Source organism: Lepidochelys kempii, chromosome 1, assembly GCF_965140265.1.
Source record: "Lepidochelys kempii isolate rLepKem1 chromosome 1, rLepKem1.hap2, whole genome shotgun sequence".
NCBI classification, from domain to species: Eukaryota; Metazoa; Chordata; order Testudines; family Cheloniidae; genus Lepidochelys; species Lepidochelys kempii.
The window spans coordinates 44,712,052-44,738,826 of NC_133256.1; the positions used below are offsets into that span (position 1 = coordinate 44,712,052).

The 26,775-nt window shown below is 43.3% G+C and overlaps 2 protein-coding genes across 7 annotated transcripts in view; one reads left to right on the forward strand and one right to left on the reverse strand.

Moving 5' to 3' along the window:
• FLT3 (fms related receptor tyrosine kinase 3) overlaps positions 1-1,857 on the reverse strand; it is a 74,311-nt gene extending 72,454 nt beyond the window's left edge. The window contains exon 1 of the mRNA XM_073321575.1: positions 1,803-1,857. Coding sequence (XP_073177676.1) covers positions 1,803-1,857 — 55 coding nt within the window. The remainder of the gene's footprint in view (positions 1-1,802) is intronic.
• Positions 1,858-14,586: 12,729 nt separating this feature from the next.
• The window catches only part of PAN3 (poly(A) specific ribonuclease subunit PAN3), a 120,379-nt gene continuing 108,190 nt past the window's right edge, over positions 14,587-26,775 (forward strand). For 3 of the 6 annotated variants that reach the window (XM_073340697.1, XM_073340702.1, XM_073340719.1), the window contains exon 1: positions 14,588-15,394. In XM_073340697.1, coding sequence (XP_073196798.1) covers positions 15,001-15,394 — 394 coding nt within the window. In that variant the 5' untranslated portion in view covers positions 14,588-15,000. Of the gene's footprint in view, positions 15,395-21,097; positions 21,188-26,775 lie in introns of those variants that run through there. The other 3 variants (XR_012158470.1, XM_073340709.1, XM_073340727.1) reach the window with 3 other exon arrangements.

Consider the following 26,775-nt stretch of genomic DNA (forward strand, 5'->3'; position numbering starts at 1 on the left):
GAAATGGCTACTTCAATTTTAAGAATCTCATTATCACTCACTAACGTCATAATTCCTACTCTAAAAATGACATCTTTTTTAAAAAAACCCACATTTTTATATGTATGGAGATAACGATCCCCAGTGAAAATCCTGCTGTACTTCTGAACCGACAAATCATATATCTGCACAATTAGTCATGGTACACAATAGAGATAATGACAGGTTTCAGAGTAGTAGCCGTGTTAGTCTGTATTCGCAAAAAGAAAAGGAGTACTTGTGGCACCTTAGAGACGAACAAATTTATTTGAGCATAAGCTTTCGTGAGCTACAGCTCACTTCATCAGATGCATTCAGAAAATACACTGAATGCATCCGACGAAGTGAGCTGTAGCTCACGAAAGCTTATGCTCAAATAAATTTGTTAGTCTCTAAGGTACCACAAGTACTCCTTTTCTTCATAGAGATAATAATACTCCCATTCTCTTACCCTTTGTCCATCTTGTTTTCAGGGCACAGAATGTCTCTCACTATCTGTTTGTACAGCACCTAACTCAATGGGGCCCTGATCCCAGTGGGGGTCTGTAGGTGTTACAGTAATACAGATAATAACAATTAATAGTAACACTGTGGTTAGTTTTTAAAGCGCTGTGTAAGACTAACAGCCCAGAATTGGATGCTATGCTAACTCTGATTCCCACAAAGATTACTGTACTTTGTTTACATCCTTTGCTTTTCTAGAATAAAATGCACCAAAATCTAAGCCTGACAGGTTTTGCTTAGTGCTCATTTCATTAGAGTCATTTGCAGCAGGAGGTCATAAAATAATCCTTTTCATTTCTATTGTGCCTTCCCTTGGCAGATCTCAAACAGGTTTACAAACATTAATGAACCATCCCTAATAACAGCTCTGGAAGGCAGGTAAGTTTTATTATCCACTTTTTACAGTTGGGGAAACAAAATCATGAAATGACTTTCCCAGTCATACAGCAGGGCTGTGGCAGAGCCAGAAAAAAAAAGCACACCTCTCTCATGATTCACAATCCTGAATTTTGTAACAACTAGATCAAGCTCACCTCAAGCAAGGAAAGTTTATTTCAGAGACAAAGGAAAGTAGCTTGGAAGCATCTCACATACAGTAAATGTGGTCTCCACTTCTCCTAACATTAAAACATTTGGAATAATTTTTTAAAATGGGAAACCAAGTCTTTAAAAACTAAAAGCTTTGCAATAGCAATGAATCAGGCAGAAGTTGCTACATTTTAATATGATGTATTCTTCCATTTACACCCTAGAACAAAAATGCGAAACAACACAATTTACTCTAAAACACCACCAAGTAACCCACAAATGCAATATTAAGTCTTACTCTGCCATGGTATTCCATATAAGGTTTAGCTAAGAAATTGCCCCATATTGCTTAAAACAATCCAAATAAGTCAGTATTAGCATTCTTTACACTGGAAAACAACCACTTTGTCATTAAGTCTGAAATCTTTCCTTGTATATGAGATGAATTTGGGTGCACTGAGAGTAAAAGCTGAAAGATGGGGAAAGGGGAGATTGTGAAGGTGGAGAGGACAGGGAGAGAGAACAGTATTCAAGGAATAGAAGAAAGGAGGGAAAGAGAATGAGAGGGAGGTCAAAGGAGGTGGGCAGGAAAGAATGAGTGAAAGAGCCATGGAAGGGGAAAGAGAAGAGAAGCAGGAGGGGATAGACGGAGGGAGAGAGTGGTCATGCAGCAGTGAGAGAAAAAAAGGAGAAAGGAATCAGATAATAGTAAGGGAGGACTGGAGGAGGCTTTGTGCTGTGTGTGCCCTTACCAAGCAGCTGAAGAGGGCTGCCGCTGGAGCAGGTGCTGGGTTGGTGTGGTCTCATGGTTGCTGGTGCCGGAGACTCTCCTGCCTGACTGGAGCCTGCAGTCCCCAGGCCCAACTGAGTGAAACTGAGCGCAGCAGGTGGCTCTCTTAAGGGTGCGCGTCAGTGACCACAAACCTTTATACCATGAAACCACTTCTTCAAAAGCTGAGGGCCCAAGAACGTATACAACTGAGACCTGCACCCAAAGGAAATGGCTGTGAGAGGGGGAATAAAGGGCCTCTTTGAGGGACAGGGAGCCTCTTCCTTCTGTTGCAAGGATCATTGCAGAAGGAGCTGTATTATGTGAACCAGACTAGATATCTGTTAGTGCCACTGTATTTCTCTCTCTTGTGTTCCCTTAAACCTTAGCTCACAAGTGTTGATAAAAAATATACCAGGGCAGGTTGGACAGAGCTGACTTTTGGCCATTTAATTACAATCCAATTTTTGAAGCAAATGCAGTTTCTGCTGCTCAGTCTATGGCTGAAAGTCCGCGTAATTTGTTGGTATCTTTAGGGAGGTGCATCATTCAAGCTGTGATAACAATCCGAAAGAGGAAGATTCAAAGCAAAAATCCGAGCAAGATTCTAAATGTCTCATGGAAATACACAGCAACATATGTCATCACAAGAGGGAGAAAACTTTAAAACTGAGTGAGAGCAGCCCTCTCCCGATGATTAAGACTTTGTTCGTCAGAATCTATCAGCTGACCTGCTCAGTTTAAAACTCTTAATGAGAAGTTTCTGGTCTTGTGTTTCTGTCATAAATATAAAGGGAAGGGTAACCACCTTTCTGTATACAGTGCTATAAAATCCCTCCTGGCCAGAGGCAACGTCCTGTTACCTGTAAAGGGTTAAGAAGCTCAGCTAACCTGGCTGGCACCTGACCCAAAGGACCAATAAGGGAACAAGATACTTTCAAATCTTGGCAGGGGAGGAAGGCTTTTGTTTGTGCTCTTTGTTTACGTGTTTGTTCTCTCTTGGGACTGAGAGAGGTCAGACAGAAATCCATCTTCTCCAACCCATCCTAATCCAAGTCTCCAATATTGCAACCAGTATAGGTAAGCCAGGCAAGGTGGATTAGTTTATCTTTTGTTTTATGTGAATTTTCCCTGTGTTAAGAGGGAGGTTTATTCCTGTTTTCTGTAACTTTAAGGTTTTGCCCAGAGGGGAATCCTCTGTGTTTGGAATCTGAATACCCTGTAATGTATTTTCCATCCTGATTTTACGGAGGTGATTCCTTTACCTTTTCTATAATTAAAATTCTTCTTTTTAGAACCTGACTGATTTTTCATTGTTCTTAAGATCCAAGGGTTTGGGTCTGTGTTCGCCTGTACAAATTGGTGAGGATTATTATCAAAACTGCCCCAGGAAAGGGGGTGTAGAGGTTGGGGGGATATTTTGTGGGAAGATGTCTCCAAGTGGTCTCTTTCCCTGTTCTTTTTTAAAACGCTTGGTGGTGGCAGCATACTGTTCAAGGCCAAGGCAAAGTTTGTACTTTGGGGAAGTTTTTAACCTAAGCTGGTAAGAATAAGCTTAGGCGGGTCTTTCATGCAGGTCCCCACATCTATACCCTAGAGTTCAGAGTGGGGAAGGAACCCTGACAGTTTCTAATAGCTGGAACAGGAGTAAAGCAGCAGTTTGTGTGGGTGGGTATAGGAAGCTATTAATTTCCACAGGAAAGCTCAAACTTAGCTACAGCAGCTGTGAGGACCTAGTGTGGCTTGCTTTACAGCTTGTTTGTCTAGACTACAAAAAAAGGTCACCTGACTTGCCCACTCTCACAGTGAGTTAGTGAGTCATTCTATATAAAAGTGGAGGGCCCTCACTGTTAGCCTATCCTGGTCCTCTGCTCTAGTCTCTAAATTACACCCCCATATCTTTCTTCACATATGCATTTGATGTTGTAGCTCAATTATTCCTGTAATTTTTCACATCCATTGGCAATGGCTGGAAAGATGGAGTTTGGCTCATTAAAGCTGCTTGCCTCAGGTAGGGTGCCCATATCATCACTCATTGGAGTGAGAGGGGGTGGTGTAGTTCCAGAACTTCTCATTATTCTTCATTTTATTCTTCGTATTTTATTGATTATTTATGAAGCACTAACAATATGTTTGGCACTGTACAAGAAACAAAATACAGACAATCCCTGCCCCAAAGAGCTTGCAGTCTAAGCAAGACAGACTCAGTGTAGTTAGGATGCTCTATGAAACCCAGCAGAAGCAATGACTAGGATTTTTTGTTATTAATATTGGTTGAATAATTTCTTATGGGCATCATGGAAAATGAACCTTTACGAAGGATTTAAATGAAAAGAGTGTAGTAGCTTGATGGACCAAATCTGGGAAGGCATTTTACACATTGAGGATTGCATAGAAAATGTCACAAAGACAATTGCAGAAGTGAATGAATAGAGCATTGAGGTTGATGTCACTGGCAAAGCAGAGCCAGCAATGTGATAAAAAGACTAGCTTGGAGATGTAGGCCAGGCCAGTTATGTTGGGTTTTGATGTTGAAATGAAAACAAGTTTAAACACGATGTGATGGGAAATGGGAAGCTGCAGAGATCTGAAGAGGAGTGAAGGAGATAATCAGATGAGTGTGAAAGAAAAAGTTCCCTAAAGCAGGAAAGAAAATATAGGATTCCTGGGAACTTAAAGAAGGTATTGCAAACTGAGGAACACCACTATGGATTATGACTAAGGCCATGAGTTTCTCACAGAGGTCACAGATTCCATGACTTTCCGTGACCTCTGTGATTTCTGCAGTGGCCAGTGCGCCTGGCTCAGGGGCAGCTCAGGCAGCCCCTGCACCAGGCACACTGGCCACTGCTGAGGAAGTCTTGGGCCACCGCGCCCTCGCGCCCAGCAGAGAGTTTGGGTGTGGGAAGGGGCTGAGGCTGGGGGTTGGGACACAGGACTGGGTGAGACGGGCTCTGGGCGGCGGTCCCCGGAAGTGGTGACATTCCCCTTGCTCAGCTGCTAGGCAGAGGCATGGCCAGGCAGCTCCGCATGCTACCTCTACCCAGAGCGCTAGCTTCGCAGCTCCCATTGGTCAGGAACCGTGGCCAATGGGAGGGGCAGAAGCGGTGCCTGCAGGTGGAGGCAGCGCGCAGCAAAGCTGCCTGGCCACGCCTCCGCCTAGCAGCTAAGTGTGGGGGATGTCGCCGCTTATGGGGAGCCCCCCCCAGGTAAACACTGCCCAGAGCCTGCCTCACCCCATCCCATGCCCCACCCCCCTACCCCCTCCTACAGCCAAACTCTGCTGCTGCTGCAGGGAAGGCGCAGAGCCAGGTAGGGAGCCTGCCGGTCCTGCCAATCCCACCTCCAGCACCAGCGGGGGTCCCGGGCCACGCACCACCGCCCGCACCCCTCAAGCAGCCGGGCCGTCCTCCCCCAGCACCCACGGGGTCCCCAGGCAGCCCCCCCCCAAGTTTTATTCACTGGTATTTTTAGTAAAAGACATGGACTAAAACGTAGCCTTAATTATGACAACAAACTTTTATGGTGTTCACCTCCTCTACCCCAACACATTCATAGAATCATAGAACTGTAGGACTAGAAGGGACCTCAATAGGTCATCTAGTCCAATTCCCTACACTGAGGCAGGACTAAGTATTATTTTCTAGACCATCCCAGACCTTCAAAGACAGAGATTCCACACTTTCCCTAAGACTGTAATTTGTTCCAGTGCTTAACTGCACTTACAGGTAGGGTGTTCTTCCTAAATTTTCCTTGATGCAATTTAAGCCCATTGCTTCTTGTCCCACCCTCATTGGATAAGGAGAACAATTTATCATGCTCCTTTTTATAACAACCTTTCATGTATCTGAGTCTATCATCATTCCTCCCGCCTTTATTTGAAGACTATCATCATTCCTCCCACTCCTTTATTCTTCTCTAGACTAAACCACTCCAGTTTTTTCAATCTCTCCTCATAGGTAATGTTTTCTAGAACTTTAATCATATTTGTTGCTCTCCTCTGGACTTTCTCCAATTTGTCCACATCTTTCCTGAAGTGTGGTTCCCAGAACTGGACAGAATACTCCAATTGAGGCCTTATTAGTGCTGAGTAGAGTGGAAGGATTACTTCTCATGTCTTGCTTACAACACTTGTGCTAATACATCCCAGAATGATGTCCGTTCTTTCTGCAACTGTATTACGTTGTCGACTCACATTTAGTTTGTGATCCACTGTAACCCGCAGATCCTTTTCTACAGTACTCCTTCCTAGGCAGTCATTTCCCATTTTGTATTTGTGCAATTGATTATTCCTTCCTAAGTAGAGTACTTTGCATTTGTCCTTATTGAATTTCTCCCGTATTTATTTCAGACAATTTCTTCAGTGAGTCAAGATCAATTTGAATTCTAATCTTGTCCTCCAAAGCAATTGCAACCCCTCCCAGCTTGGTATTGTCTGCAGACTTTATAAGTATACTCTCTAAGCCAGTGGTTTTAAACCTTTTTTCATTTGCGGACCCCTAAAAAACTTTGAATGGAGGTGTGGACCCCTTTGGAAACCTTAGACAATCTGCGGACCCTCAGGAATCCAACAGTTGAAAACCACTGTTTTGTGGGTAATGACAACCTTTTGCAGACTTTTAGACATAGTCTGCAGATCCCCAGGGGTCCGCGGACCACAAGTGAAAACCACTGCTCTAAGCCATTATCCAAATCATTCATGAAGCTATTCAGAGAACTGGACCCAGGACAGATACTGTGGGACCCCACTTGATATGTCCTTCCAATTTGACTGTGAACCACTGATAACTACTCTCTGTTTTCCAGCCACTTGTGTACTCATCATATAGAAGGTTTGTCGAGGCCAGGGGTTCTCACAACACATTTTTGGTAGCTGCTCTGACAATTTTTTCTTAAATACTTAATTAACTTTAGGAAAAACAAATAAATATGCACATATCCATGCCCAAATCATAGCAATTTATTTATGTAGGGGTTTTTTACAGATTCAATAATAAAAAGAATGTACAGTTGTCTTTAATCTTTATTGGATGTAAACAGAATAGAAACACAAATAAGGTGCTTTGCATGTTTTGCTCTTCTTGGTTGATTTTTAAAAAAAATTTGCTAGCTAGTAAGTCTGCTACGGTGAAAAGTGATATTTGTTAATATCACTTTTCACAGCAGACTTACTCATCCCTGGCAAGCTGGGAGACAAATTAAACCCTGGATGGGAAAGTAGGTAAGGAGGGCCGGGGCAATGAGGGGCTGGAAGAGGTAGCGGGGGATGTGGGGGGTGAGTCTGGGGCTGGATCCTGGGGTCCTGCTGCACAACTGAGGGATGGAAGATGCAGCAGGGACCAGCGATGATGTGGTGGGAATGAGCCCAGGGCCCAAAGCCCTGGGGCTGGGGGATGAAGCCAACTGTCGCATGGCCAGATCCTGCTGCCCACCACCCCAGGGCTGAAGCCCAAAATCCAAGCCCCACTGCCCCTAGGAAGGTGGGGAGCTCACAGTGGTCACCTGCTCCTACAGTGTTTGTGGCTCCAGAAGGGGGCAGGGACCAACCCCCACTGGTGGCTCCAGGGGAGAGGCCGCTGCTTCCCCCCCGCACCTCACAATCACCACCCAGGAGCCTGAGGCTGTAAGAAAAGTACCTGGTGGCCACATGAGGCCACTGTGGCCGCATTTGAGAAATACTGGTCTAGGCTTTTACTCCAGTTTGCTTATGAGAAGGTCAAGTGAGACAGGATCAAGAACCTTACTGAAGTCAAGATACTTCACATCTACTGCTTCCCCACATCCAGAAGACTTGTTACCCTGTTGAAGAAGGATATTAGGTTGGTTTGACATGATTTGTTCTTGACAAATCCATGTTGACTGTTATCACCTTATTATATTCTATGTGCTTACACATTGATTATTTGTTCCATTGTCTTTCTGGGTACCAAAGTTAAACTGATTGATTACTGGGTTGTCCTGATTTCCTTTTTATAAGCAGGAGCTATATTTGTCCTTTCCCAGTCTTCTGGGACCTCTCCTGTCCTCCGCTATTTCTACCGTCTTACACAAATTCTCAAAGATAATTGCTAATGGCTCAGAGATCTCTTCAGCCAGGTCCCAGTGTATTTTGTCAGGCCCTACTGAGTTGAAGACATCTAACTCTTAACTTGTTCTTTCCCTATTTTAGCCTCAGATCATACCCCATTTACACTGATGCTCACTATGTTAGTTATCCAGCCACTGCTAACCTTTTTGGTGTAAACTGATACAAAAACGGTGTTTTTAAAACTTCAGCCATTGCTGTGTTTTCTGTTATTGACTTTCCCTTCTCATTGACTAATGGGCCTAGTCTGTCCTTGGTTCTAATGTATTTCTAAAATGTTTTCTTGGTACCCTTTTTGTCCCTATTAGTTTAATTTCATTTTGTGTCTTGGCGTGTCTAATTTTGTCCCTACATGCTTGGGCAAGATGCAGAGGATTTTATTGATTCCTTGCCTTTTTGTGGTTGGCTTATCAGTTTATGAAGAATCAGACTTCATGGCTGGTGATTCAGTTGCTTGTTTATCAGAAGTCTCAGTGTGTATGTTTATGAGTAAACCATATTCTGGAAGGTTTTTCTTTTGTCAGGTTAGTTCATATTTAATGACTAAAAATGAATAAATAAAAACCCAGTTCATTTGGCTTATGTACATGTAGATGTATTGAACAGGAGACAGAGGACTTCCATCCTAATATGTCCAATAGTAAAGCACTTTCCTGAGTGAACTAGTAAATGGTATCTGTTTTTTGAACACATACATGCTAGAACTAAAATTGGATTTTTCATTGGGAAAACTGATTTTGTTACCACATCACACAATCACTCTATTTCTTTTATATCAGAGTATGGCTTCTCTTCACTGCAACAGCTAACTGGAGTTAGCCTTGCTTGAGTGAGAGCAGCCAAACTGCAAAACAACACTCAAGATACACAGAATGATGTAGTTAGCAGCATAGAGTGGATTAGCAGCTGACAAGTTGTGCTATCTCAAAGTGTAACCTGAAGCTGCACCTCCATTGCATTACTAGCTTAAGCATCAGCTGCACTCGAGTGCCGAGTGTTTTTGTCTTTTCCCGAGGTGGTTAGGGGCCTCCTGGAGACAGGAGTCCTGTGCAAGTACACTTAGCACACATTTGTTAATCTGGGCCTGGGACAGCTTGCTCAAGTTTAAAGCATCACTTAACTCAAACTAAAGATATTTATGTGTGGACTGGAGATAGGTAAGGGGTAACACTCAAGCTAATATTTCAGTGAAGGGAAGCCCTTAGGGATAACCCCCATCCCCTCCAAAAACCCCATAGGAACCTGTTACAGCAGATTGTAACCAGTCATCTATCTAGTCCAGTATCCTGCCTGTGATGGTGGTCAGTATCAGATTCTTTAGAATATACAAGATTCCCTCTAACAGAATAACTAGTCCATAGCAGAAATTTCTCCCAAACTTCAGGCAATTAGTTGTTTATACCCTGAAGGAAGAGGGTATATACCTCTCATTACAAAAATAAATAAAAAGTTTGTTAAAATCCTGTCTAACATAAGTGTGGATGTTCTCATTATCCATATAAATGTCCAATCTTCTTTTAACCCTACAAAATTATTGAGCTTGATTGTACTTTGTAATGGTATAACCCCAGGTTAAACACACGTTGTGTAAAAAAATATTTCCTTTTATCGGTTAAAAAGGTTTTGTCATTCATTTTTAGTGTGTGTCCCTTGATATTGTGTTGTAAGAAAGAGTACAAATGAGTGCTTGATTTACTTTCTCCATACCATTAATTATATTGTAAATAATATATCTATGATGTCCCTTCTATCATGTACTGTTTCTGCTAAACTAAGCAGTCTTGATCTTTTCAACCCTCTCATTATTTTAGATGCCTGTATTTGGACACCCTTTGATTTGGTGATCTCTTTTTTGAGATCTGGGTCACCTGAGCTGAATACAGTAGTTAGGATTTTGAATCACAGATGTAGATGTATTCAGCCAGGTGGATACTGATGTAGTAATTTTATACTTAACTAAAAAAAGATACCAAATGGCCTGTGTGCAAATGTTATCAGACTCTCTAATCAGACCTATCACCAAATCACACTCTTCCACTGCTTCAGTGAGATGTTGGGCGGCGAAGTCACCACATGAGCCTATAAGAGATTGATCCCTAAATGTCAATGCCATTTAGAGGTGACATTGGTAACAGAACGTAGCAATGTGAAATACCCAATCCAAAATATTTGCTAGAACATTTTAAGAGGTTGGAGTCCTTTCCCAGCACTGAATAAAAGCTACACTGTCATTGTAGAGTCAAAATGACACTCCTCCTGGAGCCTGGCTTTAACAACAAAATTGTAAACCCAAAATAACACAACACAATCCCCAACCTGTGCCTTCTCCTTAAGTTGGTAGGTCTGTCTAAGCTTTCTCCTTGGGTTCTTTCCCTTAGGTCCTGTCTGTCATAAACCCGAGCTAATCACATCTTTCTTATTATATTCAGGATAGAATCTAATTAATCACAACTGCCCCATAGAGTCGGTAGCAATTAAACTGCAACTCCCAGTCAGGTTCCAATACCTGCTAACAAGGCAGAGACACCTATCTACGGTCATGCAGTGGATAGTCATTTAAGGTAAAAGATGTTTGCACATCCTTCTGCAAACTCAAACCTTGTCACAGGAGCTCCATGTACTCAAAAAGCCATAGTGCAAAAACGCTTAGGGCCTGGAGAAAGCTATTTTCTCTAATGATTCCAGCGTGAGTGAAATCTGTCAGAACCCACGAGGTCATATGCCTGACTCAGGATGTTATTTCCATTACTCATTCTCTGTGGTTCAATCATAAAGTTACAGCTCTGTTAGAAATTTGATGTCTTGCTGAAAGTACCCCATGGCGTAATGCTGTTCATAATGGTTTTCTATATACTCCTGAACAACAGGAGAATCTCCCTCTGTTGAGGGGAGCCTCATCTGTCCTGATCTGACTCACAGTGGTAGGCTGGTTTCCCCAAATAGATACGGAAATCCCACAGCTTCTGAGATGGGAATCTCTGAAAACTCCCTAGAACAGAGGTGGGCAAACTACAGCCCGCGGGACCGTCCTGCCCAGCCCGAGCTCCTGGCCTGGGAGGTTAACCCCTGGCCTCTCCCCTGCTGTTCTCCCTCCCCCGCAGCCATGCGGCGCAATGCTCTGGGCGGCGGGGCTGCAGAGCCTGGCCTGACCCGGTGCTCTGTGCTGCCCAGAGCAGTGTGGCACGGCTGCCTGTCCTGGTGCAGCCACGCTGCCAGACACTGGTGCTTCAGGCAGTGTGGTAAGGGGGCAGGGAGGGGGTTGGATAGAGGGCAGGGGAGTTCAGGGGGTGGTTAGGGGCGTGGGGTCCGGGGGCAGTGAGGGGACCGAGAGCAGGGGGTGGTGGATGGGGCAGAGGTCCCTGGGGGGCCGTCAGGGAACGGGGGTGGCTGGACGGGGCAGGAGTCCCGGGGGGGCCGTCAGGGGGTGAGAAGTGTGGGGGTCAGATAGGAGGCAGGGGCCGGGCCATGCCTGGCTGTTTGCAGAGGTACAGCCTCCCCTAACTGGCCTTCCATACAATTTCAGAAACCCGCCGTGGCCCTCAGGCCAAAAAGTTTGCCCGCCCCTGCCCTAGAAGCTGGTTAAAATGAATGACATCCCACTCCAATACAACTGGGTTAGCCAACTTGTACTGCTCCCCAACAGACAACTTTATCCTTCCATTTGGACATGGTCTAACATCCCCATGGATGTACACTATGTAGATTACCTTACCAGCGAGCGTGTGGTACTCTGGCACTACCTGGTGTTCTCAGACCAGGGACTGGTTGCAGTGGGAGCTGACCGAGATGTCATTGTTTGAATGAGGACTCTAGTGGACACCAGTGAGCTGCAAATCTCAGAGAGCAGGTGTGTTTGTGGTTGCATTCCACAAAGGGACATTTGCAGGGACTATGATGATATATATAATAAGCAAATAATAGAACCTTGACTCCTTGGGTAGGATGGGTCTGGATCTTGCCCATCTTTCTGACCAACCTCTTCAACCAAGCAATTCATTTGCTCTCCCTTGGTTTGCAACCACCTGAAGAAGTCATATCAATAATGCTAATTGCTAGAACTGTGGTCTGAGGTTTCATTTTAAAACAGCTTTTAAAAAAGTTTTTGAAGTCTTTATATGATGAGGGAGTATTTTGATTTGTTTCAATGTGACATTTAAAATCCCACTCATTTTTGAAATTCTCTTTTCATACGAACTGTCAAAGCATCTTGATGGCAGCCCCTGATTTTCTATTTTTTATAATAATGAGTCTAAGCAAGACAAAAAGGAATCTTAATTCCATAGTAAATGTTTTTCTTACCAAAATAATACTCATGGCGCTTAAAAATATGGGGATTCTTCTGCTATATATATATATAATTGCAAGGATTGTGTCACAAACGGTGGAGACAGTCTGAATGAGGAAGATTTTAAAAAAATCTTGATTGCAAATGACTCATTGAAAACCCACATAACAAAATTCTCCATCCCTAGAATCTTTAAACACACCTTTAAAATGGCAGGTTTGCCGAGTCTCACTCATCCAAAGGGAGAATCCCTTATTTTGCATTAATTTTAAGTCAGTTTTCAAACATCTGTGAAGAAGGAATTTGCTTGTTTTTCAGCAGGGAATTTACGGTTATGCTTTTGGAAATCTTTTCTGAATCCTGTCATAAAACTCAAAATGAGGGTGTGTCCAAACCCCCACCTTTCGTCTACAAAGGAGAACACACATTGCAGAAACTGCCTCACAATATTATTTAGTATTTACACAATGTCATAGTTGTACATGGTGTTTTCAGGCAATTAAGAAATGACAGGTCCCTGGCAGAAGATTTTAATTTAAATAGAGAAAACACAGCAAGGGTTGGCTGTAAGGAAATGGGGAAGAATGGGAGGGGGGTTACATCATCAGTGAAAGAACATGAGATATTCTCATTGTTATATACATATTGTATTAGTTCCTTTAAAAATAATATATTAGAATTTGAGGACAGTATCTACAAGACTAACAAAGGGCCGCTGGTTAAAATGGGAAGTTCTGATTAAAAACTGATATCATGACGCAATATGTGGTAGCCTACTGAGTTAGAACAGACAATAGTACAAGATGGATATAAATAACAATGAAAGACAAAGTGGGTGAGGTAGTATCTTTTATTGGACCAACGTGTTGGTGAGAGAGGCAAGATGCAGAGCTATGTGTGGCTCAAAAGCTTCTCTCTCATCAACAGAAGTTGGTCCAATAAAAGATATTACTTCACCCTCCTGGTCTAATATCCTGGGACCAACATGGCTACACTGCACACAAATAATGTAATTTACATATACATTTAAAGTTATCATCAGGATATATTTTTCTTCACACCATATACTATATAAAAATACCAAATATTTAGCCATACCTGCGTATCATGGAAAATTGAAAACCCTGGATTTTCTTGTTGAATTACTCTGCTATCATCATACTATGCCTCATTTTCTGTCACTTGGTAATAATTCTAAATTTAATGCTTTTACCATCTGTGCCATTTGAGGGGTCCAATCCTACACCCCTCACCTCACCCGCCTCATTTGAGGTCAATGGGAGTACTCACAAATTCATAATTTTAAAGCCGGAAGTGTGGCCAAGTCAGCCTCTCTCCTGTCTTGTCTGGTGGAATACAAGCGAAGAAAATTGGTAACATGGTACACTTTCTTTGAGTCTGCATAGTTTAAAAGAGGGTTTAGTTACAGAACACAGTAGAGATATCACAGAGAGTTTTTCCCCCTAAATGCATTTTGAATCAGTGCCATGTTTGACGGTGATGGGTGAAATCCTGGCCCCATTGAAGTAAATTGTAAAATTCCAGTGGCGTCAGCCGGGTATTTCCCATTTACTTCAACAATTTCACATGTTATGTCAACAAACCATCAGACCGAAGCTGTGTCTTAAACCATTACTTAGCTAGCTACTAGTAAGCCTTTGCGGAAAGGTGGTGGAGCATGAGAATCTAGTCTGACCTCCCAGATATCAGCACAGGCCAGAGACTCACCCACAGGCGTGATGGCTGCGGCACCCCTCCCTGACACGGCAAGCGCCCCCCTGGTTTGTTTGTTTGCCCTGCACGAGCACCCTGGGGCCATCTATAAAACCAGGGTGAGGAGGTTGGCCGATGGAGTCTCCTGCGACTGCGGGGCCTATTTCCGCTCCTCTGTCCGTTCACGCCTCCGAGCGGAGTTCCTCTGGGCGGCGTCCACCGACTCCCTTGACGCCTTTGCGGAGCGGTGGGCGCTGTCCGGGGTTCTCTGCTCTGTGTCCCCGTCCGGTTCCCTTCGTTTGACCCTTTGACCGCACTCCCGTCCCTGTTTTTTTTCATTAGTTGTCCCCCGTAATTAGTTGGTTCTCCAGGCCCTGTGGATCTCCCCCTTAGGCTGTGGGGGGATCCTTTTGTAGTGGACGAGCTCTGCCCGCCCACGTCCTGGATTCCCAATAGGACGAGCACCCTGGGGCTGATCAATGGCTAGTCCTTCTCTCCTGCGCGGGGGGGGGGACGGGGGGCTTTGCAGCCCCCATGGAGGAGGCGTGAACACAGCCCTGCACAACCGCCAGCCTCTGAGCCAAGCCAGGCGCAGCTCCTCGCTTGCGAGGGCCTTGGAGGTTTTCACATGGTTCCCCTCGCAGCTCGGGCTGCGGCCTCTTGGGCGGTGTTTCCAGCAGCCACGAGACGGCCGGGGGTGCCCGGGGGAGGGCCCGTGTCCCGGGGCTGCGGCTGCCACACGCGGGGAGATGGGCCCGGCGAGCGGCGCGGGCCCCTTCCCCACGCCCTGCGCGCGCGGGACCCTCTGCCCGGGTCCCCCAGCACCTCGCTGGTCCCGGATTACCCAGAACGCCCTTCTCCCGCGCATGCGTGGCGGGGCGTCCGCTCAGGAAGAGGAAAATGGAATAAACAAGCCCCGGGCCGGGCCCATTGACGAGCCGCCTCCGCGTCTCCCCTCCGGCGGGCTGAGCCGCGCGGCCCCTTTAAGAGAAGCACAATCGCGCCCCCGGCTCCCCCCTTCTGGAGTCGGAGCCCCGGGTGACGGCGGCGGCGGCTCCCGCGGCCCCTCCCCATGGTGCTGAGGCTGGCGGCGTTGCCATGAACAGCGGCGGCCTCCCCTGCCCGGCCCCGGTGGCGGGGGTCGGGGCGGCGGGGGTCCCGGGCCCGGCCCCCGGCGCGGGGCTGAAGCTGAAGTTCTGCCGCTACTACGCCAAGGACAAGACCTGCTTCTACGGGGAGGAGTGCCAGTTCCTGCACGAGGAGCCCGGCGCCGCCCCCGCCTGCCCCGGGCCCCCGCCCGCCCTCGGGGGGCTCCCGCTAGGCCTGCCCGGCCCCAGCGCCCCCGCCGCCGGGCCCGGCTACCCGCACGGGGCAGCCCCCGGAGCGGCGGCGGCGGCGGCGGCGGGGCCTAAGAAGGCTGAGCTGGGGGGCAGCCACGGCGCCGGCGGAGGAGGAGGAGGAGGCGGGGGGCTGGATGGACCGCGGCTGGCGAGTGAGTGCGGGCGAGGGAAGGAGACGACGGCCCAGCCCCGGCAACAGGGCCGAGTCCCGGCTGGTGGGAACTGGCAGGGACAGGGCCGGGCAGCCCGTCCTGCCCCCGGGCGGCGGAGGGGGCTGGGGATGCTGGGAAAGGTGCCCTGCTTCCCCCCCCCCGCGGATACAGGGAGAGGAGGAGGATAGGGTGCTGGTTAGAGAGGCAGGAGATGGGGATACCAGGGAGGGTGCCCACCTCCACGCTGGGTAGAGCTGCAGGGAGGAGATGGAGATCTCAGGGATGGTATCCCCTGTGGATGTTGGTTAGGGAAGCAGGGGGGTGATGGGGGTTACCAGGAAGGGTCTCCTCCGTGGATGCTGGTTAGGTATGCAGTGCGTTTGGTGGGTGGCAGAGATGCGTGAATGCCCTTTGGGAAAGCACCTAGCATGCTGTGAGTAATACCAGAAGCAAATACTAAACTGTAACGGCGATGGCTGAGGCTGGTGGTTGGGGAGATTCAGTGCAAGTAGCTCGGCACTGTGTAAAAGGAAACTGGTTTAATTTGTTCAGAGATACTTTGAAATGACCTGCTGCTTTGAAGTGACCTGCTGCTTTTCATATCTTTTTCCTCTCTACACTATCCCCCCAAAACCACCAATTTGCTGGTCCATGTGTAGGTGCACAAAACTTCTAATCTCTTTTGATGGTGCCTCAATTCCCAGTTTTTCATACACCTCTACCTCGATATAAAGTGACACGATATAATACGAATTCGTATATAACGCAGTAAAGCAGTGCTCGGGGGGAGGTGGGGCTGCGTGCTCCGGTGGATCAAAGCAAGTTCAATATAACGCGGTTTCACCTATAACGCGGTAAGTTTTTTTAGCTCCCTAGGACAGCGTTATATTGGGGTAGAGGTGTATCTGGAATCTTAAATTGTGTGGTGTGGTTTTTTTTTTTTTTTTTTTTTTTACTAATTAACAGAAGCTTACTCAATTACTTTCTGGCTGACATCAGGGAGATCCAAAAGTGTGTAGGCAAAACAGGGAGCCTGAGTACACCAGCAGGTAAAGTGTTTTTGTATCAGAGTCAAAACAGGATATTCAAAACTTTCTGCTAAAGGTTCTGCTGGAAGAGAGATTAGCATGAAGAAGCTATTTGACTAGTAGCTTTGTAGGGTAGTCAAGATGGGACAATTTTTAAATGAGATTATTTTGATGGGAATCTTAAATTTCTCAACTGATACACTCATAGTATAGCCCTTCATCCTCAGATGGCATTACTTTTTTTTTTTTTTTAAAGTATTTCAGATTAAGTCCCCTTTCTCACTCCTCTTCCTCCTTCTCCTCAAACAAGTGAGAATTGCAAGTGTCTGGGTTCCATATTAAGCTGAGTTACTGTCAGTGATGCATTTGCTATACTTGAGCTTTATTAGCTGTGTGCTTGCGACTTGCAGAAAACTAGCTTTGTAAATGACTTGGTCTGTAGTTGCAGCAGCACTCAGCATAGCAAAATCTTCTTAGCTGTGGAGGCTTTTTAAAAAAGGTTGTCATGCCCTTTTAAATTAGTACACTACATTTGGTTGCATTATGGGTTTGTGGCATAAGCTTAATGTTTGTTTGCATGAAGTAACTTCTAACTATCTAATGTTTTTTCATGGTACTTTTCTGAAATTCAGATAGCGATGGACGGTATAGATATAGCTGACAGATGGCAAGTTTGTTCATGGTATTAGACCTCTCTACTAATGAACTTTGTTGCTTTTGTATCTCTAACGGTAAATTACAACAATTATAACAATAAATTATTACTATGGTGAGCCTGTTCCTTTGAGCAGTATATCTAGGTAGTTAATGTGAGATTGACAAACATAGGAATGTAACACTGTCATGTGTACTTTTACAGGAGGAGAGGGTAGCACCATCTATGGTTAAGATTGCCCAACATTTTCCCATATAAGACCCTGTTTCAATTTCTTATAATTTTGCCAAACTTGAACTGGTGGAACTGAAATTTTTGAAGCCAGTTGTTAACTTAGTTTGAATTTTTTTTGGAAAGTTTTTCAGCAAAAATGGTTCAGCCATTTGTCAGAACAAAGTTGGGGGAAAAATACACTGTTTTTCCAATGTTCAGAAAATTCTTACGTCCTTTTGCTAAGAAGCACTTGTGCGGCCAGGCTTGGAGCCGGAGTTGAAATTTGGCAGGAGGGTTTCCTTTACGTCCGAGAGATGTCTCTTTTTTGCTGTTCCTGTGAGGGGGAAGAAACGCCAAGTTATAAGCCTTTAAAAATTTCGCTGTGCATATGTTCAGTATGGACTTGAGAATTTACCAGCTAAATTCTCTGAAGATTTTGTCTGTACTGAGCATGCTCTAGCTCAGGGCACGGGGACTGAATAGGACTTTCCTGGTAGTTGCAACTCCCTGCTCCTGTGGCCCCAGACACAGGAACTGAGAGCTGGCAGACTTGTTTCTATGCCCTCATTGCTTCTCCTGCTGAGTCCCAGGCAATGTGGAGAAGGAAGCCACCTGGTTCAAATGCAGGAGCACAGAATGGGCAGTGCTAATTGAATGATCTGCTATTCAGTAGCTTATTTACTACACACACTAAAACTCTCCTCTGAATACAGAATTATTAATTTGCTAATGGGCATTTCTGCCTCGCTCATCCGTATAGTATCTGAAATCATAACCAATGTTTGTTTCTTTTCGCAACACCCCTGTGAGGTGAGGGAGTATATCCCCATTTCACAGATGGGGAGCTGAGGTGTAGAGAGATCAAGGTCACAAGCATCCACTAATTTTGGGTGCCTAATTTGAGAAACCTAGGATCTGATTTTTCAGGTGGAAACTTCTTAAGTGCTTTATTTGTTCAAAATACAGTTCCCACTGATTTTAACTGCATCTGTTAGGTCCACACTACCCTCCTTCTGTCAGTGGTGTGCTGCCTCACCAGGAGCACCTCCACTGACTGAAGAGGAGCAGTGTTGGGGGGCTGAAAGCTCGGGCTCTCAGCCCCACACAGCTCCCCGCAGGGAACCCAGCTGCCTCCCGGGCTTCTCACCTCCCCATTCCCCTACGGGAGCAGGGAGCTAGGGGCAGCTGGGGTGTAGCTGCCCGGCTTTCTTGTCGGTTTCAAGGCTTCATGGAGCCCTGAAATTGAGAAGACAGCAAAGAGCCAATGTAAGTAACCCAGCATCTACACAGACACTGCGTCATCCTAACTACACCATCATAAGCCCTATACCTCTTGTGGAAGTGGCGTTATTATGTCGGTGTAGTAGGGCATTTACTTTGGTGGGGCAAGGCTGTGGTGTGTACACTGACATATTTAGGTCGATGTAAGCTGTTTTATATCAACCTAACTGTGTAGTGTAGACCAGGCCTAGGTGTCCTTTTCCTTCTTAACCCTATTCTGGTCTTGTCCTCTCAATACTCCTTTTTCCTTGTCTTTATTCTTTATCAAGAAAATCCTTCCTTGAATTCTCTGTAGGACACTTCCGGTTAAAAAATAGAAGTAGAACAAAATTTAACTTGCCCACAACACTTGAGATAGTAGTGCTGCTCTAGGTCCCTCCATTGCAGCACTGGTTGATAATTCAGACTGTCTATGATCTGAAGGTGGGAAGGGGCATGGAGACCGGGATCACAACAGGTTGGCCTGATAGTCATAATGCTGCTGCTCTTACAGTCAGCAAACTACACGTTTTCAAGCTTACTGTGATGATAGTAGTAAGCAGCTGCTGCCACAGTAGACGCAACACTACAACAACACTGTAGGGACCATGCATACAGTCACTTCGAACAAACTAAGCCAGTTCAAGAAATTCTGCTCTCTTAGGTGAGACCTACAATTTAGGTTTTGTAATATTGGTTAGAGAAATTTGTTCATAATATCTGTTTTTTAAAAAAGGTATTGAAGACTTAAGCATCACCATTGTTTTGAAACAACATACAGTAGTTAAGAGACTCAGAAAGACAAACTGACCAGAAAGCTAGCTCTTTAAAAAACAAACAAAAAAAACCCCCCAAAAACAAAACTTGGAGTATAATATTCTAATGCAGTGGTTTTCAGACTGTGGTCTGTGGGCCCTGGGCATCTGCAGACTATGTCTAAGGTTTCCAAAGGACTTTATTTGAAATGTAGGGGTCAGCAAATTAAAAAAGGTTGAAAACCCACTATTCTAATGTATTGTAACAGAATGGAGCATTATTTTAAATATGTAATTTTTACCTTTGAAACTATTTTTATATTGCATCTTACCTGCCATTATATTGCAGTGCACCATATTAAAGTTAAGATTTCATTTTACCCAACACATTCTGCATATTGTGTCTAATTTGCAGTAAACATAGTTTTTAGTGGAGAAATTCTGGGATGGGGGAAGAGGAATAATGAGTTAAGATTTTGCCATATTAGTGGATGCCAGTGGTGAGAGATCCAGGATGAGATGTCAGAGAGATGGGTAGAAATGCAGGATTGGATAGAGACGACTAAGGAGTGCAGTGGTAGACTTGCGAAACATCAGTTTAGAGAATGGTAGCTTTAAAAACTGTGAGTGTATGACATTGTGCAAAGGAAAAAATGGAATGAAAGAAAGAGAAGACCAAAGATGGGGGCCAGTTCTGTAGTAATGTATGGCACTATAACTTGGTGTAATGGGATTAAAATTAAGAGGGAAAAATTTAGGATGATCAGGAGAAACATCTGGGCAGTGAGATGATCTGGCTTCCAAGGGAAGTGGTGGAAGCTCCATTTCCTTCAAGATACAGAAGTAGATCATGATGCTAGGTGTACATCTAGACTGCATTCTTAGCCTGGACTCTACTCAGTTTTGAGCCCAAACCTCTCTTCAGTGTACACACATCAGTCTGACTCAGGTCAACAAGCACGCAGGATCCAGTTTTAGGACCCTTGGTGTGGGGGGGAGGGGTGCATCAGAGCCCAAATCCCACTGTGACTCAGGTTCAAACCTTGTCATTTTGCAGTCTGGATGCAGTTCAAGCTGCAGACCTGAGGTCAGAAGGACCTTGTATAGACCTGTTAGCAGGGATGTGAGACCCAGATCCAGCAATTGTAGGCTAAGGTTTACAGTGCTGTGTGGACACTCAACTGAGGGCTTGGAAACAGCATGTTACCAAGCCTGGGTCCCACAGACATGGGCTTAGCGTGCAGTATAGACATACCTTAGAAAAGTCTAGTCGAAAACCATCGTACGCTGCTGCTAAGATAGGCTAGGCTGTGTGTATTTTAGTACAATCTGTAAGGAGTTAAAGGAGGACTAATTGCATTGCCTTTGTGTTGTGTGGCTGAATTTCTGAGTCATATTTCTGCTTTGTACTTTCACTGATTTCAGAAGAGTAAATCTTTTTAGTCACCTAGTTAAAGCAATCTGTTCCTCAGCATTCTTCACTGAGAATTCAGTGTTGGAAATGAAATACAAACTTACAAGAATCAGGCCCTGGTCATAGATTGTACAAACTACAGTCGGGTTGGATGTTTTGAGTGCTTACATATCATAAATATGAACCAACTCTGTATGGTTAATGGGTGTCCCTCCTCACCATAAGGACAGGAAAATACCAATAGTAATCTTAAGTAGCAGAACATTTTTACTGTCTTCCCTCCGAAAAGAAAAAAAAATATTAGCCTTTAGATACTCTCACTTAAGAATTTTGTATATTCTTAATAGTCCTCTGTTACTTTCTTTTCATCAGAATTTTGATGCAGAATATCATGAAGAGACAGTGTTTGGAAAGCACTTGGAGAGAACATATTTTGAAGGTCTGAGGATTGAAAGTAATTGCTGTGGAGTGAGTGTTATCACCATTTTAGTGTTGAGGTGTTGCTGGTTTTGTAAAAATAAAAAGGAAGAAATTACATGTGCTCCAAGGAGTTTGCAGTCTAGATTAGACATATCTATGGTATGCACATTTTGCAATATTGAACAGGAAGATTAGCTCTCCTATTAGTAGTAGTGGTAGGGTATAGTTTGCTTATTTTATGTGTTTCTGTTTTTTCCCTTTTTGTTTGTAAATAAATTCCTGATCACTAAGTTGGAGTGTTTGTAATAAAGGCAATTAGTTTTAGTCTTGACTTGAGAAATGCTATATTAAAAACAGGCATAGAAGGGGTATCAGAGTTAAAAGCTTAAAACAGTGGTAGTGACAATACATAGAATCACTTGCTACATAATATAAAGCACATAACTTGTACTTTGAGATCCATTAAATAGTGCACAAATGTTGATTTTTAACTCAGGTTTATGATTGTTGTTTTTAGATAGAAGAAATGTCACTACAAAATAAAGTAGGTCAAATGTAAGCCCTACAAATATCATAATATTTTAATGAAGCTAAAAGCAGTTTTCCTAAGTTTTAAATGACATCTCTCTCACACAGATTTTGTGTCTGCTGCAAAAATAGATCTGGTTTTTTTACACTGCAATAGCTATCTCTGTAAGATTCAAGAGGAGACAAGCCACTGTAGTTTTTATCTCACAGTAGCTAGTTGAGTTCATAGATTCATAGATATTTAGGTCAGAAGGGACCATTATGATCATCTAGTCTGACCTCCTGCACAATGCAGGCCACAGAATTTCACCCACCACTCCTAAAAAAGACCTCACACCTATATCTGTGCTATTGAAGTCCTCAAATTGTAGTTTGAAGACCTCAAGGAGCAGAGAATCCTCCAGCAAGTGACCCGTGCCCCATGCTACAGAGGAAGGCGAAAAACCTCCAGGGCCTTCCAATCTGCCCTGGAGGAAAATTCCTTCCCGACCCCAAATATGGCGATCAGCTAAACCCTGAGCATATGGGCAAGATTTGAACCCTTGGGGCAGGGTGGGGGAAGAGGGTTAATTTTGACTAGCCTACATTGAAGTTAAAATCTACCTGTTCCTTATCTCCAACAGGATTTTGAATCTAGATAGCCATCTCATTGTAAAAACACACCTTTTATTACAGACATAGCTATAATTTAGGATTTTAAGCAGTGATGGCAACATACAAGGTTCAATCTGGGTATTACTTTTTCAGAAGTCTGTGATATGCTGTGCTGAAAAAATTAGGAACAAAGATAATATTCCATGTTTGAATAACAGAGATGTTTAACTCTTATTTAATGCTGATATGTAGTAAACACTTGAGAAAGGTTGTCCTAGTTAAAGATTAATGATCAATGATTTATTGATTTGATTAATCTGTAAGAAAGCTCTCTCTCTAAATATGAGACCTTGAGCAAAGCCAGGGAAGACCAAATTTTACATTTCTGTTATTTTTAAGATATAAAAAACAAGCAGAAAAATCTCCCAAACATTTGTGTCAGACCACATTTACACCACATAAAGAAGCATAATAAGGGCACAAACCCAACTCTTTAGGCTTACCTATCAGGTCCCATTTTAAGCATTGTTTCATAGTTATGCAGCTCATGAAAAGCAGAGCTTTCTGTTAAGCAGGTGTACTTGGAACTGCTCTTAACTTCTTTCAGTAATCCTGGAGTAAGAGAGAGGGAAATTTGACCATATTGCCTGTTAGTGTTTATATTAGACTTGCCCTTCATTTTCCAACATTGCATGTGATTTAGCCAGCTGAAAGTCACTCACTGACTCTTCTCAAAGTTTGGTATGTCTAGGCATTTATACAAGGCTCATCACTCCAATTTCCAAACACCTAAGTTGTGACTAAATCCTTCGTAACTGAAAATATTGGCATTACTCTTTTTAAAATAAAAAAGCTTTTACTGTCCTTTGTTCTCCTGTTGTGCATGTAGTCAAGAGTCTCTGTTTCCTGCTGTGGCAGTGGAAGAAGTATACTAGAGGAGACTTTTATTCTTTATTTCAGTTATCAAGCTCAACTGCTGTGCTATCATAAGCAAGAAATTGCTTGATGGTTTTCTTTTTAAAAGTAGAAAAATGTGTTCTATGATTCTTTCTAAACTTGCCTTCCTTCTTTTGTTTCCAGCATTACCAAAAGTAAAAAATATGTTTTGGATTCTCCAAGCCACTTAAAAATATGTTCTGTTTTATTAGGGCTGGCCAGCGATTTAAAAAAACAAAACAAAAAAACCTCAGTTAATCACACTGTTAAACAATAATAGAATACCATTTATTTAAATGGTTTTGGATGTTTTCTACATTTTCACATGTACATTGATTTCAATTACAACACAGAATACAAAGTGTACAGTGCTCACTTTATATTTATTTTTATTACAAGTATTTGCACTGTAAAAAACAAAATAAATAGTATTTTTCAATTCACCTAATACAATTGCTGTAGTTCAATCCCGTTATCATGAAAGTTGAACTTACAAATGTAGAATTAGTTGTACAAAACAACTGCATTCAAAAATAAAACAATGTAAAATTGTAGCGCCTGCGAGTCCACTTAGTCCTACTTTTTGTTCCGCCAATTGCTCAGACAAACAAGTTTGTTTACATTTGCAGGCGAGAATGCTGCCCATTTCTTGTGTACAGTGTCACCTGAAAGTGAGAACAAGTGTTCTCATGGCACTGTTGTAGCTGGCTTTGCAAGATATTTACATGCTGGATGTGCTAAAGATTCATACGTCCGCTCATGCTTCAGCCACCATTCCAGGGGACATGCTTTCATGCTGATGATGGGTTCTGCTTGATAACAGTCCAAAGCAGTGTGGACTGACGCATGTTCGTTTTCATGATCTGAGTCAGATGGCACCAGCAGAAGGTGAATTTTTTTTTTTTTTTTGGTGGTTCGGGTTCTGTAGTTTCCGCATTGGAGTGTTGCTCTTTTAAGACTTCTGAAAGCATGCTCCACACCTTGTCCATCTCAGATTTTGGAAGGCACTTCAGATTCTTAAACCTTGGGTCGAGTGCTGTAGCTATCTTTAGAAATCTCACGTTGGTACCTTCTTTCCATTTTGTGAAATCTGCAGTGAAAGTATTCTTAAAATGAACATGTGCCGAGTCATCATCCGAGACTGCTATAACATGAAATATATGGCGGAATGTGGGTAAAACAGAGCAGGGGACGTACAATTCTTTCCCAGAGAGTTCAGTCACAAATTTAATTAACACATTTTTTTTAATGAGCAACATCATGGAAGCATATCCTCTGGAATGGTGACTGAAGCATGAAGGGGCATACGAATGTTTGCATATCTGGCATGTAAACACCTTGCAATTTTGGCTACAAAAGTGCCTTCCAAATGCCTGTTCTCACTTTCTGGTGACATTGTAAATAACAAGAAGGCAGCATTATCTCCTGTACATGTAAACAAACTTGTTTGTCTTAAGGATTGGCTGAACAAGAAGTAGCACTGAGGGGCCTTGTAGGCTCTGAAGTTTTACATTGTTTTGTTTTTGAGTGCAGTTAAGTAACTAAAAAAGTCTACATTTGTAAGTTGCACTTTCAGGACAGAGATTGTACTACAGATTGTATGAGGTGAATTGAAAAATATGATTTCTTTTATCATTTTTACAGTGCAAATATTTGATTTCAATTACAACACAATACAGTACATATGAAAATATAGAAAAACATCAGAAATATTTAATACATTTTAATTGGTATTCTGTTTAATAGTGCAATTAAAACTGATTAATCATGATTGATTTTTTTAATCACAACTAATTTTTTTGAGTTAATTGTGTGAGTTAACTGCGATTAATTGAGAGCCCTATTTTTTATATCTGTTGTTTGCATTAAATGTTTCCTTCCTTTTTTATGCTAAAATCTTAGTTTGCTCATCATTCTCAATTTCTGCTGATTTTGAATGAAAGAGAAACGCAGTCTGCTATTCCCCTACTTGTCACATCCATCTTTGTTACTCAAACTAGTCTAGCTAATTCTTTCACTGTTGTGGGGAAATCACTAGTCTCTCAGGGTAAGATCATCTTGAGACTGTTTAACCTCACTTTCCTGAAGCATAAATAGTGCTAACACAAGACAAATGGATGTATTTCTCCTGTAAGACAACTTTATCCAATTTCAGAACTTTCCCACCACCCTAAAACAGTAAACAATTAATCTAAACTAATTAAAAAGTATACTTTTGGGAACTAGAACAGTACTGGAAATGCTATTTTAATGGTACTGAAAGCTGAAGAATTTGAAAGTATACTTATGAATTTTAGTTATACAGAAAAGATCAAGATGGGCAATTTGAATGCAGAAGCTAATGTAGTTCAATAAATGTGTGTCAATAAAAATTCAAAGTGGCAACTCTAAAATCTGTTCAAAGGTGTGTCCTAGGCCTGTTACGCATGCATCTCAGACACCTACTTTCCCATTATTCAACACTCTTTATCCTTGGTGAAATCCAGGTGCTTCCAGCGCAAGAGCTTTCTTTAGGCTGGCCGTGATACACAGTTACAAAAGTGATTTTAACAGTTGTGGCCTTCCTCAGAGGGGGAAAAAAATCTGTAGCTTGTCTGAATAATTAGTTATCAGAAAAAAAGTCAGAGGAGAAAAAGCTGTTAACAGAGATTTGTGGTCTTCCAGATAATAGACCAAGTGGCAACTGCCTCATCTATTTAGGTGATTATCAAGCACCCATTGCTGTAGAAACTGTTTCCCCAAAAAATAATCTTATAGAAGACATGGTCAGACAAAGTGGTCTCGGTTTCTCTTGGCTTCTAGAAAGGTGTCTGGAAACTTTTTTCCCTCTTCTTTTACTGTATGTCTATGTGAGCTGCATCTTGTCCCTTTCTATCTTTCTTTTCTTAGTCATTGCTGTTGATGTGGGAAGGCTATGTTAAAGAAATGAATCCCGGGTTTTATTCTGAAGGCAGGGAAGCCAGGGTTCATTTTTCACCTCCGGAATATAATTCCATAGCCTCAAGCCATTATCTTGAGAACTCTTGTCCTCTACTCTAATGAGTTTAACCCTGGAGGTTATTCATTGAATCATTCCTGTGGAACATGACTGTTAAGTTGTTCTACTAACTAATTTGGTACAGTGCAGTGGAAGGGCGTATGGATGAGGACTGCCACCTTGAAATCAGCATGTTTCTTTGTGGGGAGCCAATGTAGTGAGCAGAGCACCCCAGTCGTGTGCTCTCAGTGGCTGGTGATGCGTGGGACGTGGGTTATTGTGCTTTGGTCCTGTTAGGATCTTTTAAAGGTCAGTGTAATTTCTTTAGTACAATCAGGTGCAGTCACCTAGCAAGGAAGTTATGAAGTCATGAACAGTCGGCCAGATCATTACTCTACAAAAGAGGCTTGTTCTTCTAGGTACAGAAACGAGAATATTTTGGAGCAGCTACAGCTCTTTTGAGTGTCCAGAAACACCAAGGGGTCTAGGAAATCACCCAGACTACAGAATCACATGGCATTTTGAGGTAGACTCTCACTGAGAGATGCTGTGGTGGACAGCTCTTCAAAATGTTTTCATGATGCAATTTTTAGCCCTGCAG